General features: G+C 39.6%; 2 protein-coding genes across 2 annotated transcripts in view; both read left to right on the top strand.

The window, feature by feature from the left end:
- The first annotated feature begins 3,336 nt into the window (after window positions 1-3,336).
- Window positions 3,337-14,211, top strand: part of LOC134008699 (acylphosphatase-2-like) — a 28,700-nt gene continuing 17,825 nt past the window's right edge. Inside the window, exon 1 of the mRNA XM_062448200.1 lies at window positions 3,337-3,474. Within this exon, the coding sequence (XP_062304184.1) occupies window positions 3,337-3,474 (138 nt within the window). The remainder of the gene's footprint in view (window positions 3,475-14,211) is intronic.
- LOC134009000 (uncharacterized) lies at window positions 9,849-12,049 on the top strand. Its single transcript, XM_062448626.1, has 5 exons — window positions 9,849-10,039; window positions 10,203-10,396; window positions 10,776-10,923; window positions 11,119-11,323; window positions 11,606-12,049. Exons 1-5 carry the CDS (start codon window positions 9,935-9,937, stop codon window positions 11,911-11,913), a joined length of 960 nt encoding a protein of 319 aa, XP_062304610.1. The 5' UTR covers window positions 9,849-9,934; the 3' UTR covers window positions 11,914-12,049.

The following is a 14,211-nucleotide window of genomic DNA, read 5'->3' as shown; positions in this document are numbered from 1 at the left end:
TATAAGTTTCCAGGTAAATACTAAGTTTTGTCTTCTGTCTTTACCTAATTAGGACCAGTGAAAATTACCCAGTAATAACCAGCACGTTAGTATTTAGTTAATGGGTAAATACTTCTAATTATCTAGGTATTTACCACCTTGGTACCAATCGGTAATACCCAATAATACAGAAAACATACCCAGTAATGACCAGCACGTTAGTATTTAGTTAATGGGTAAATACTTCGAATTATCTACGTATTGACCACCTTGGTACCAATCGGTAATACCCAATAATACAGAAAACATACCCATTAATGACCAGCACGTTAGTATTTAGTTAATGGGTAAATACTTCGAATTATCTAGGTATTTACCACCTTGGTACCAATCGGTAATACCCAATAAAACACATAACATACCCTTTACTTTCTATGTAAATACCTAGTACTTAAGGGACTGTAAAAGGAAGGGTTACCGAATACTTAAACAATACTTGTGTAATTTGTTTATTGCAAACAGCTGAGAAATTGTATATTTTGCCAATAAACCCAATATGCAATGGGGTTGAATAATTTAGATTGCAACTGTATGTCGTTGTTGTAACATTCAATTCACTTGGGAGGCACTTAAGAATGATTGGCTGGACCTGATGTTAGTTTCCTCCAGGATCACAATGACTCTTATTGAGAGACTTGTTGCTCTTGTTGGTTTGTTGTAACTGTCGTAAAATTATTGTACTTGCTGTGAAATATATTATTGTTGCTTGCTTTTTCCACAGGTACACTCTTGCACTTTTGAGGTTCTTGCTGCTTAATTGTAACTTGGCTACCCGCAATGTTTGGGACTATCTCGTTGTTATGATCAGTGACCTATGCACTTTTGTAAAACTCTCTGTTGGAAGTCGCTTTGGATAAGCGTCTGCTGAATGCATAAATGTAAATGTAATTCATTCATTCATTCTTCCACAAATGAAAACAACACTGATCAACCATAAAAACAATCTTTATGAAAAGTATGAAATATGATATATATAACTGTACAAAACAGAATAAGGAATAACAGATTAAGGACACAGTCCTCACTGTCAGTGTCAGCAGTGGTGTAGTGGTAAAAATAGAGGTGGGTAAACTATGAATTTTATTATTTATTTATTTACAGGGTCGTTAAGCCCCCCCCCCCCCCCCCGAGACGAGCTTTCACGTCTGTTTCACCCCCCCCACGCATTGACCGGACTGTGAGACACACGTATCTCAGCCCCTTCACAGAGGCTTGACAACCCTGTTTATTTATTCATTTTTACGTTTCATTAGGCCTATTTGGATGGAACCGGTAAGGTTGGCTTGTATCTGCATCATCATAATTAAAAGAATGTTAATAATGGTAGGCTAGCCGTTGGTCCCTGTCTTAATGCGATGTTGTGCAAACCAAAACAACGTTTACAAACGTGAATTGATCACTCTGTACTTGAGGCCTTTTGCGGGCATCTGTGGGAGTGGGAGCACTCGATGGTCAAAAATCGCCTGATATCCATGGCTAATTAATCCATTCCGAACAGGTAAACTAATCCACAACGTGTGTGTACATAGCCTACTTCGTGGATCCTGATTGGTGTCGCCGCCGCAACGCATTGATTGGAGGGTCACAGACCCTACAGCGCAGATGAAATTATTCAGACTACAGCGTTTATATGTTAAACAATATGAAATTTAGTCTTTGGTGTTTCACCTAATTTATTTCGGATTATTGCAACGGCAGAATACAAGGCGCAGGGAACTTAGATGTGCGTAAACGCGCATAAACGCTATTTAGAGGTGGATAAACGCAATTTCTGCAATTTAGAGGTGGATAAACGCTATTTCCGAATTTCGGGAGGTGCGTAAACAGCGTTTACGTGCGTTTAGCCCCCACTACATCCCTGAGTGTCAGGACAGTTATCTTCCAGTTCCTCAGTTTCTTTTGTGTTGGCACAATTACAACAACGACATAAGTCTGTGACACAGTCACAGACTTATGTCTGTGACTGTGTAACACAGTCCTAGCGAAAAACAGGAACATCTGCCTGTCTCACACACACTTTTTGCAGCCGCAGTGTATCACATGCAAAACACTGTCAGGGGCCGAATTTCTGGTCATCCAGCTGACGTGAAAGGTCCCATCCTCTATTTGCCAACCATATCCATCCATGTTGACAAAAAGCAGCTACCTTATTGGTGTAGAACGATCACGTGTCGAACCGTGCCACCAAAATCCTATTACGCTCTGAAGAAACTAGTTCTGCATAAAAAATAGACGCATCGACAATCGACTGGAATTTTTGCTACAAACTTTTTTTTGGTAGCTTAGCACGACTCGTTCTTTTTTATGACCTAAACATTGTGTAGATGCCAGACTGTGGAACGGGAATCATTTTCTAAAAGACTATTGTGGTTCACCTTGCGGCCTATTACAGTCCATGGGTGGGTAGTTAACAACACATCAAGGGCGTAGGTTTGCATAGGGTCAATAGGGACTAGTCACGACCAAGTTTGGGAAAGACACAATTGTCCCCACCAATATTTTGTTAATTTTCGCCAAAAATATTTTGCACAATATATTTGCAAAACTCATTCGTATTATTATCTATACTATGTTCGTCGCCCAGAAAAGTGAAAAATACATTTCCAAGTTAACCAATGCGCCTCGAGCCTGCAAGACAAGATGATGTCATTTTATTGGCTGAATCTTCGTGAATCGTGACTTGCAGAAAGAGGGCAGTAGTCTGACACGGTAAGCTATTAAATACGCCAGGAAATAATAAAGCCTTATTTTAGTATTTCGTTTGGTCTCAGCATTGATATTTTTGACCCTTTTGTGCTTTGTAGACAGGAAAATCAAAATGCCACCCAAAAAAAGAGGGATATAAGTTTTTTCCCCACCCAGAGAGTAAGTAGTTAACTATCAAGAAGGCCGTTGTTAACTGCTAGCCTTACATTGCCACCCATTCTGCAATGGAAACAGATTATTATTGTTGTTCGCTTGGAAGTACACAGAGCAGCGCGCAGCTAGAACACCAGAGGGCTGGTCTGTATAAATTTTGGGGCGTGACAAAGGTGATGCCTTATTTGTGACGTCACAAATACAGTGTTTTCAAAACCGATCGTTTTACAGCTGCAGTTTCAAGTTGTGAGATTTAGATAGGAAAGAGGTGTCAATGGACTTTGAGGTTCACTCTATGTCCATTTTACCCACCGAACTGTCGTTATTTAACTATGACAAGGTAAAATCGGTTTCGCAATCAATGACCCCTTTAAAGAGTAGGCTATAAGTTAATGATGTGTTATCATTTTATTTTAGGATAATTCCAAATAAACAAAAATGAAACCATATTATGTATTTCAGTACACTGAAGACCAGGGGAAGAACCTGGGCCTGAGTGTCTGGGTGAAAAATACTAGACAGGGAACAGTGATTGGCCAAGTACAGGGACCCCAGGACAAGGTGATCACATTTAACGTGCAGTTACCATATTTCTTCGAATAAACGCCGCACCAAAAAAATCTGAAAACGGTTATTTAATTGGTTAAATTCAACCCCAGTATTTATTACACATGTACATAACTTTCTGCACAGCTTTCTGTTAGAAAGCTAACGTGTATGAACGTTAGGGCTGCACGATTATGGCCGAAATGATAATCACGATTATTTTGATCAATATTGAGATCACGATTAATTATCACGATTATTTGTTGATTTTAAGCTAAACAAATGTTATTGTCTCAATGCATTGTACCTGCATAATAGATGTGAATAAAACTCAAAATATACAATCAATAAAAACAAATATTCCCATAACAGAATGTAACCAAATGATAATGTTTCAGAACAATGCAGAAAATACTAGTTTACAGGTTTTTAGAAAGATTCACTGTTTATTTCCCCTCTGCGTTTTACATTACAGGTTGGAAAAATAATTGCGCGAGGGGATCACGGTCCGTGTACCTTGTGGCCATTGGTTTTTCTATTTTGCAACCCGTGTTGACAAACGCAAAATAGGGCCGTAATATTGTTTTGTCATTTTAGTAAGTCGAACACACATATAAGTATAACGTCTTCGTTTTTTTTGCAATAACGGAATAACCATATAACACAAATGGTATTACGAGCCATTTACTCGTTTGTTTGATTATTCCATATCCTTTATGCTGGTATCTGCAAAAGATGAAAAATAGCCTCGTAATATCGTTTTGCCCATTTTGGATGTCAGAACCAGATTATGGGGAAAGGCTTAGTTTCCGTTGTTTTGTTTCATTTTGGAATTACGGAATATCCATATAACACAAACGGTATAACGAGCCATTTACTCGTTTGTTTGATTATTGCATATCCTTTAAGCTGGTATCTGCAAAAAAATAAATAAATAGCCTCGTAATATCGTTTTGTCCATTTTGGATGTCAGAACCAGACGATGGGGAAAGGCTTGGTTTCCGTTGTTTTGTTTCATTTTGGAATTACGGAATAACCATATAACACAAACGGTATAACGAGCCATTTACTCGTTTATTTGATCGGCCGTATTATGCATACTGACACAGTGAAAGAGAGAGGGGGGGGGGAGATGTGCAACGATTGGGGGCGTTATTACTTCCAAACACCAGAGGGCAGCAACGACTAGCTTTTTTTTTTTAAACCTGTGATGTGTAGCGTACAGTAGCCTACTATCTTGACGACATAGCAGCAGGTTCTTAAGGAGAAAACACACACACCAAGCTGGATGCACATGGTGACCGAGTGTGCTAGTTGCAACTTTGTTCATAAATCTTTGATTAACCCGAAATTCTTTAATATATATTAGAAACATTACAAGACGGGGCTCACACCCGTGCAAGAAACCCTCCCCAACCCTCCCTCCCCCCACCTAAATTACTGCTTTTAGGTCTGTTGTACGTTTTAATGAAGTGTATTGAGGTCATGATGAGCAAGTTGAGGTCAACTGATGTGGGCTATCTTTGCAATTTACATACAGTTAGGTCCATAAATATTTGGACATTGACACAATTTTCATCATTTTGGCTCTGTATACCACCACACTGGATTTGAAATGAAACAATCAAGATGTGCTTTAAGTGCAGACTTTCAGCTTTAATTTCAGGGTATTTACATCCAAATCAGGTGAACGGTGTAGGAATTACAACACATTTTATATGTGGCCCCCCGCTTTTTAAGGGACCAAAAATAATTGTACAAACTAACATAATCATAAATCTAATTGTCACTTTTAATACTTGGTTGCAAATCCTTTGCAGTCAATGACAGCCTGAAGTCTGGAACCCATAGACATCACCAGACGCTGGGTTTTGTCCCTGGTGATGCTCTGCCAGGCCTCTACTGCAACTGTCTTCAGTTCCTGCTTGTTCTTGGGGCATTTTCCCTTCAGTTTTGTCTTTAGCAAGTGAAATGCATGCTCAATTGGATTTAGGTCAGGTGATTGACTTGGCCATTGCAGAACATTCCACTTCTTTGCCTTAAAAAACTCTTTGGTTGCTTTCGCAGTATGCTTCGGGTCATTGTCCATCTGCACTGTGAAGCGCCGTCCTATGAGTTCTGAAGCATTTGTCTGAATCTGAGCAGATAATATTGCCAGAAACACTTCAGAATTCATCCTACTGCTTTTGTCAGCAGTCACATCATCGATAAATACAAGGGAACCAGTTCCATTGGCAGCCATACATGCCCACGCCATAACACTACCTCCACCATGCTTCACTGATGAGGTGGTATGCTTTGGATCATGAGCAGTTCCTTCCCTTCTCCATACTCTTCTCTTCCCATCATTCTGGTACAAGTTGATCTTGGTCTCATCTGTCCATAGGATGTTGTTCCAGAACTGTACAGGGTCTTTTAGATGTTTTTTGGCAAACTCTAATCTGGTCTTCCTGTTTTTGAGACTCAACAATGGTTTACATCTTGTGGTGAACCCTCTGTATTTACTCTGGTGAAGTCTTCTCTTAATTTTTGACTTTGACACAGATACGCCTACCTCCTGGAGAGTGTTCTTGATCTGGCCAACTGTTGTGAAGGGGTTTTTCTTCACCAGGGAAAGAATTCTTCTGCCATCCACCACAGTTGTTTTCCGTGGTCTTCCGGGTCTTTTGGTGTTGCTGAGCTCACCAGTGCGTTCTTTCTTTTTAAGAATGTACCAAACAGTTGATTTGGCCACACCTAATGTTTTTGCTATCTCTCTGATAGGTTTGTTTTGATTTTTCAGCCTAACGATGGCTTGCTTCACTGATGGTGACAGCTCTTTGGACTTCATATTGAGAGTTGACAGCAACAGATTCCAAACACAAATACCATACTTGAACTGAACTCTAGACCTTTTATCTGCTCCTTGTCAATGAAATAACGAACTCCCATGAGGGAATAACATACACCTGGCCATGGAACAGCTGAGCAGCCAATTGTCCAATTACTTTTGGTCCCTTAAAAAGGGGGGGGCCACATATAAAATGTATTGTAATTCCTACACCGTTCACCTGATTTGGATGTAAATACCCTGAAATTAAAGCTGAAAGTCTGCACTTAAAGCACATCTTGATTGTTTCATTTAAAATCCATTGTGGTGGTATACAGAGCCAAAATGATGAAAATTGTGTCAATGTCCAAATATTTATGGACCTAACTGTAGACACACAACTGGCAGAGGCACTGCTGTGGATACTTAAGTGCTGATCATATTCTATGTCCAAATTCAACTTCTTCAAAGTCCAAAAACAGCATGGAGCAGCAACGAGATATATACTACATTTGTAAATATCCTTTGACTCCAATTGGGCCTTTGATGCAATGCCATCTAAAATTTTCAGCTGATTCTACACTATTTTTGGGGACTTTCCATACCAGTACCGTGTGCCCAGTTCCTCTATTCTGTCCTACTACATGTGTTTTACAACACCAGTTACAGTCAGCCCTGGGTCATAGTCCTTCACCACTGCATGATACCATTCATTCTTCACATATCACACCCATCAAGTCAAAGTTCACAATTTCTGAAACCTGACACTCAAACACCAGAACCACACCTCAAATCTGCAAAACCATACGCACATTTTGGGCCTTTGACTCAGTTTTCAATTTCAGAAAACACTTTGCAAAACAAAACACACAATTCTCCAGGTAATACACAAAATTATAACGGGAAGCATCTTGATTTCCTTTTTAAAACACAACCATTCAAAATGCCACACTAATTCATCAGTGCCTTACACTAACTCCTCACGTGCAAACACTCATTGCTTTACTCAACACCAACCAATCATGGCTTTAGAATAGGCCTATAAATAGCCTAATTTGAGTCAATTTACAGTGGTGGGTATAATTTGAAACTTTACTGTAGAAAAGATAACAGGTATGTATGTAACAATCTACTGTAATATACACATATTCTAATGTACACACAATAGCCGTTTCAGCACAACACACGGTATACTATACACAAACATATATTTTAGCACCCATGTATTGCAGTGCACTGCATGATTGGGCACAGTCTGGTGGATTGCTGTATCATACCGTGCAACAGTACAGTGACTGTATGAAGACATTCTGACAATATTGTAGAAAATAGTATTATTTACTGTATGCTACAGTTCATGGCACACACAGACACACCATTCAGTAATCACCTTTTTCAAAGTTAGGTTTGGTTTCTGTCCTACTACACTCTTTCTTTTGTACTGTGTAATACTGTCTTCACAACCACAAATGCTTATAGTAAAAAAATAAGTTTGGTTTCAATCTTGTTTTCGTCTTTACCATGAATTTTTCATCATCTCTGCCATTTACTTTCAATCTTGTACAGAAATGTACAAAGGAGCTCATGAAAGAAGAGCTTTAGGTTTCGAATAACTGTGTGTATATGATATATCCAAAAATGTAATATAATGGCAAAATTGTTTGCAACATGAGACAAATGTGTGCTTTTGAGACATGTTTGTGATATTTTGATTGCAGTGCTTCATTTTGCAAGAGAAGCAAGGCATTTTGCATTTTGTGTGTGCAATTGTTGGATTTGTGTGTTAAGTTTTGAAAAGAAGAGCACAAGTAAAAAAAAATGTGTGTAAGCATTTGAAAAAAACTGTAAATGATCTCGCCTGGAAACCTAACAACGTTATTAGAGTGTCTAGCTTACTTATAAGCTGTTTGAGGGTAATAATCACTGAATTATAGCACAACCACAAAATGATTGTGTTATGATGAGAGACATAGACAGAGAGAGAGAGAGAGAGATAGACAGAGAGAGAGAGAGAGAGAGAGAGAGAGAGAGAGAGAGAGAGAGAGAGAGAGAGAGAGAGAGAGAGAGAGAGAGAGAGAGAGAGAGAGCACATGACTTTTTAGTTTTTCAGCAAACTGAAAATCATGCCTACACACTTCACAGTCCTCTGAATGCTAACGGATCTCGCGAGATCCTGCCTCCTGCCCTTCAGGTATTGAAAAGAAAGCGCTAATTCAAGCCGGCTCTAACACAGACATGGCTCTTCTTCCTCACGCTGATTTGATATCGCAGATGCGACAAGAAAAGTGTAGCTATGCTGATATTGCTAACAATATCACAGCACAGTTCGGTGTGGAAAGAGGTGTTTCTGCCCGCAGTGTCAGAAGGTTTTGTGCCGAAAATTTTGTGCCGAAACGGAATGCTTTGACCACACAGCAATTACAGGTGGAAGTGGCTAGCGCTATAAATGAGGTAACGTTAACCCTTGTGCTGCCTTCGGGTCACATGACCCAAAGGTTCATAACGAACCATCTTTGTGTTTACCCAATTTTACCCAATACAAAAACAAATTAAAATAATTTTCTTTTAACCTTCGCAATGTGGGGGGTCTGAGACAGCCCAACGGTTAAAAGAAAATGCTTCACTTTGTTCTTGTATGCGGTAAAGTTGTCGCAATACGACGGTGGGTCACAATGACTGTTGGGTCAGAATGACCCGAAGATAACACAAGGGTTAAATACAGTAGGCTAGATGGGAAAATAATATACATGGCTATCAAATTCTAAAGTCAGGGTCAGATCGCGACTTGTAGGCCTACGTCTGTTTTAGGCAGCACTGTAAAGTATGCTTTGTTGACGCCACTGATCAGGTGCCATCCTGTCTTCATTAGGTCTAGAAATTCTCTAAATTCAGTTCTCTAAATTTGCGGAATTAAACGGGATTAGAGGGAACGTGTTGTTATCTCTAGTAGTAAGAATAGGCCTACATCAGAAAAAATCTGACGATGGAATAGCAACATGAAGAGTGGTTACTGCTTTGCAACAAAATGTCCTGAAACCCACCTTACCAAAGTGCCATCATAGGGGACGAATTGTGTCACACATAGCGGCTTTATTACCTCTTACCCTCTAGGCCCAGTGCATCCCGCTGTAGACCTATAGGCTCCAGTGTGGCTTCACCGCAGGAAATTGGGCCTTGATAAAGCTATATGGTATACAGTATGAGGCCGATATCATTCTATCGAAATTTCTATCGCCAATATCTTTCAGGCTTTACATAATTGGTCCAAATAGTAATTTTACTCTTTTCAATCCTTTTGATAACCCACATACATCTTCCTGTTATCTTTGGGGTCAATTTGACCCCAAGGACAAAAGATGTTAGTAAATTTGAGGATAACAGGAGGGTTAAGCAATTTTTTGATTCTCTATAGTCTTATTTTGAGGTATTTTGGTCATGCCAACTGACGTTGTGTCCTTGGGCAAGACACTTCACCCTACTTGCCTCGGGGGAATGTCCCTGTACTTACTGTAAGTCGCTCTGGATAAGAGCGTCTGCTAAATGACTAAATGTAATGTAAATGTATTTTATAAGTTTGCAGAATACATTTTAACTAATTTGTTGATAGTCTGCTGTAGCCTATGGGAAATAATTTACCTTTGACCATCCTCTGTTTAGGCAGGACCAACATATGGCCGCAAGATGCTTACAGGCTACCTTGCCGCTAAAGGAGTACATGCTGCAGAGCGTCGTGTTGGCAGTATACTGAAAAATATTTGCCAACCATACAATGCTGAGCGATGTCATGTAAGTTACTACCACTGTTTTCAACTGTTTCCCTAGTTTCTTTAAGTTAATAAATCAGTCCTTACACAAATATAAGATATCATGACTTATCATCAGTTTATGTGTGTTGTTAAGAATATAATGAGAGTCAACAATATATCTGCTTTTGTATGTGTCCTTTAAGGGAGCACGTAACTTGAATCCCTCACCCTACTATGCTAAGTATATGGGCCATAAGCTCCATATTGACCAAAATGAGAAACTGGTCATGTTTGGTGTGACACATGTGTTGGCCATTGATGGATTCAGCAGCATGATTGTGGCACATTCCACTATGCCAGTCAAGAACAACGTCATAATATATGACCAAGTTTTCAGGTAGGCCTTTGTTTTGCTGCCTTAGTATTAGTCCTGGTCCTAGTTTCCTGACGATGTTCAAAAGAGCATCTTTACGAGCATCTTCATTTGGGTCTTACCCTACATGCTCCCTACATCAAACAAGTGCTGAAACTGGCTCATTCAGGCATTAAGCACAGCATGAATTGAATGTCTTCATGTTTGCCTGCATAGTACAAAGATACAGCTTTTACAAATTAAATTACTGCCCCATTGGTATACTTTAGGGAAACACCTCTGATAACCAATATGGAAGTCAGGTGCAGTGTAATGTTCATACTTTAAAGACATTTTTTGTGGTGTAATTATCCATTTTATAAATATTTGATTTTGGGATTATGATTGTGTGGATACATTTCAGGACTGCTGTAATGAAATATGGGATGTGGGACCAGGTCAGAGTCGATCACGGAAAGGAATTTTACCTGACCTTGTTCATGCAAGAAATGTTACAAGAACACAGACATGATCGAGAGGCGGCTCCTTATTGTCAAACCCAATCCACAAGAGTAAGAACTGCAGACATTTTTTTTTAATAAGTTTTAATATGTAATAGTTTTGTACATTTGCAGCTTAGTGAAACTGTAATACACCACAGAGTTTACACCATGCATGTCCAGCCATATACTATTTGCATGCGTGTGAATTTATGCTGGCATGACTGTTGTTTTTCTAGCAAAGTGTTGTCATTGTCATTTATTCAGAACCATACAGTTGAAAGAATGTGGCCAGAGGTGAATAACAGGGTGAACTACCCACTGAAGACTGCTCTGGTGGGGATGACAAATGCAGAGATATTGGACATGGAGGACAGCATATCCAAATACTGCGTGTCGAAACTCATTTGCCAACTAGCACAGATTGGTATCACAAGGATGGTTGCATCATGGAATGCACACCGGATTCCAGGTAAGGAGAAGTACGCACAGCATATTCTTACACAACAACAAAAAATGACATTATTTTTGTCACAGTGGGTGCCTCAGAATCATGCTAATGCAATTTTCTCTCTATTGGGAGGAATATTTTAATTCAGCTTTTCTACTTCACAATTTCCCTTGAAATGTTACCCTCTCTACTTTATTTTGCGTTTAACACCATTTCCGAGTATTGTCTAAAAGTATGCACCGTCTTGGTAGGTACTAGGTACTACTAGAAATGTGTAATCTTTGTAATTGTGTTTAATTGCAGGAAAGGGGATACCAAGTGTACTATCCAGAGGTGGTTGCCAAGCTATCGCTCCAGTCAACCAGCTACTCGATGCCTCTGCAGCGGCTGACCTCTACCAGCAGCACCTAGGATCACTGACTCGGGAGTCTACCTTTGGTGCTGATCCTTTCCCATCTGCAGACGTGAGGTCAAGAGCTGAAATTGATTTCAATGATCAGTTCCCAGATATTGAAGCACTTTTTGAAGCAACCGTACACCGGAACTACAGGCATTTTCAAGAAGCTGTTATGTGTCTGATTGATGTAACTAAGAGATATGTTGAACGCTAGTAAACCTTTACTGGTGTCTTAAAATTGCATCATGTTGTTCACTCATTTGTATGTCCAACATGTGATTACACGTGCAATACACCTCTATTGACTGAGTCATGTGAGTCTTGAAATAAAAAGTGTTCAAGTAACATTTTGTTGTTCTAACCTGGATCATAAAATGCATTCTTCAGAGAAAATTGTATCCTAACACTGATGGTATTCTTTTCGAATAGGCCTACTCTGCTTATTGTTGTGATATGTCTGGACTGTTGGGGCCTGGGTGGAGCTGGACCTAGTTAACTGCAGCTTGCAGTGGCAAATTATAAAACGATAAGAGTGTCTGCTAAATGATTAAAATGTAAATGTAAAACGTTTGCCAAAATTTTTTAGTGGATTTGGAGAGTTTATCAGTCCAATTAAAGACAAAGATGATTGAAGACTGATTGTCTCGCCTGGGGGGGATTTGGGAGAGGTAAGATAGGAGAGAGGGAGAGAGGAAGAACTGTGGGTCGCAAAGAAAAGAGGTCGATTGCGGCCATCGCTTTTGACGACTGGATTGTGTGGGATGAGACGATACAAGATGGGACGTGAGCGGAAGCCAGATGTAAGTGGTGCCACGCGGAGCCGTAGAAGAGCGGCGGACTGTGAATGGCAAAGACTGTCATCGCTATAGCCTACGGACTACGTGGACTTGAGTACTGCCGTACTTCATCGGGACACTCCTAACTCACGCCTCACTTGCCGCCCTCACTCATCCTCTTCAGTTAAGTGGTCAACACATGCTCATTGCCCCCCACTGTTGGTAGAGAAACCACGCAAGCGAGGAGCAGAATATTGACTCTGGGCTATGATCACTGGGGTTGGTGTCCGGTCGGTAAACAAATGTGGTCTATTTTAATAAGGTGTTTAGTTGGGCTGGACGGTTATGGCTTGGCACTTTACTGACAGCACTAAGCTGCCTTTCGTACTTTAATAAATATATATTTATTGCAATTTGGAGTCAGCATTGCTCTATTTGAATCTCCCCCATCTTGTACTGTAGGCCCACGGTCCTCTACAATAGGCCTACATAGACCCACATACCCCAGAACATGGAAAACCGTTTTAATGACTATTATATAATTAAGGACCAAAGGAAAGTGTAGCCTATTTATGTTTTTGTTTCAACAATAAGCTGTTATTACTTTATTATCAACAGTTTCTTACTGTATAAGCGACAGAGGCCTACAGTACGTTACTGTAGACGTTGTTTTATTTACAGTATTATTAATTTATTCTCAAAAATCCGTAGGCTATAGCCTAAGTAGGCCTACTGTACATTTTCAATGAATTCTGGGAAAATATTAAATAGGATAACCTAATGATAACTGACCGCAAAAAAAACAACCAAGAGGCTTCCTTCAAATGAAAGACTGTCCTTGATCTGAGATAATAATATTTAGATTTATTGAAAGTTTTAACGTCAGAGCTCAGGGGCTGTTACAGAATAAAAGTAGCTTCCAACTTGCAAATTAAGTGGAAACTCTTCGAAATAATGGGCGTCAGTTCAAAATTTTTGTCCGATCTTTTTGCTGTAATATTTCACAAAGCGCTTTCGCTTGTAGTTTTAGGCCCAATTGCTCCAACTGTAGGCCTAACTATTATGTTCAGAACAACCAGAATTATTATAAAGGATTATAGGAATTTGGGGGGATTTTAGGAATCTTTTAGGATTCTCAACCGAGACTACATTTTCTCAGACGACCAAATCGTGGCCAAAATCGTACACTGTGCAGCCGGCTTAAGACTGTTAATACATTCTAGTTATTAAGTTATTAAAACAGTAAATCAAATGGTAAAATAATTTAAATATTTGTACTTCCCTCATGTGGCCCGCCCTATCATTCGCCTATAGGCCAACCAGACAGGGCGGGGTGTGAGCCTTCAGATTTGAACATTGAACATCCTTTAATTAATTGCAGTCTAAAAATTCTGAAAGGATGGACACATACACTGTACGAAGAGGCACAAAAACTGTGACCTTGAGGGAGGAAGACATGACATCACTCAAAATTGGCCGTATATTTCAGGTGTTTAGTGGGCTAGACTATGTCTGTAGAAAGTAACCATGTTTTTGATTTCTTTGTGTAATGTGTTATTTCGGACAGGCTATTGAACCAGGCTAGTGAACAGATACCTTTGATTTAACTAGCCTATGCTTGGTTTAAACCTAGGTTTTAACCCACTGGTAGTCTTTTGGGCCTATTTATCAGTTAGCCGATAGGCCTAATGGGTTTATACTAATGAAAACTTTTTATTCGTGAATTCGAGTCTTTT

The sequence above is a fragment of the Osmerus eperlanus genome, chromosome 22, assembly GCF_963692335.1.
Source record: "Osmerus eperlanus chromosome 22, fOsmEpe2.1, whole genome shotgun sequence".
NCBI classification, from domain to species: domain Eukaryota; kingdom Metazoa; phylum Chordata; class Actinopteri; order Osmeriformes; family Osmeridae; genus Osmerus; species Osmerus eperlanus.
This window is presented reverse-complemented; position numbering and strand designations above follow the sequence as displayed.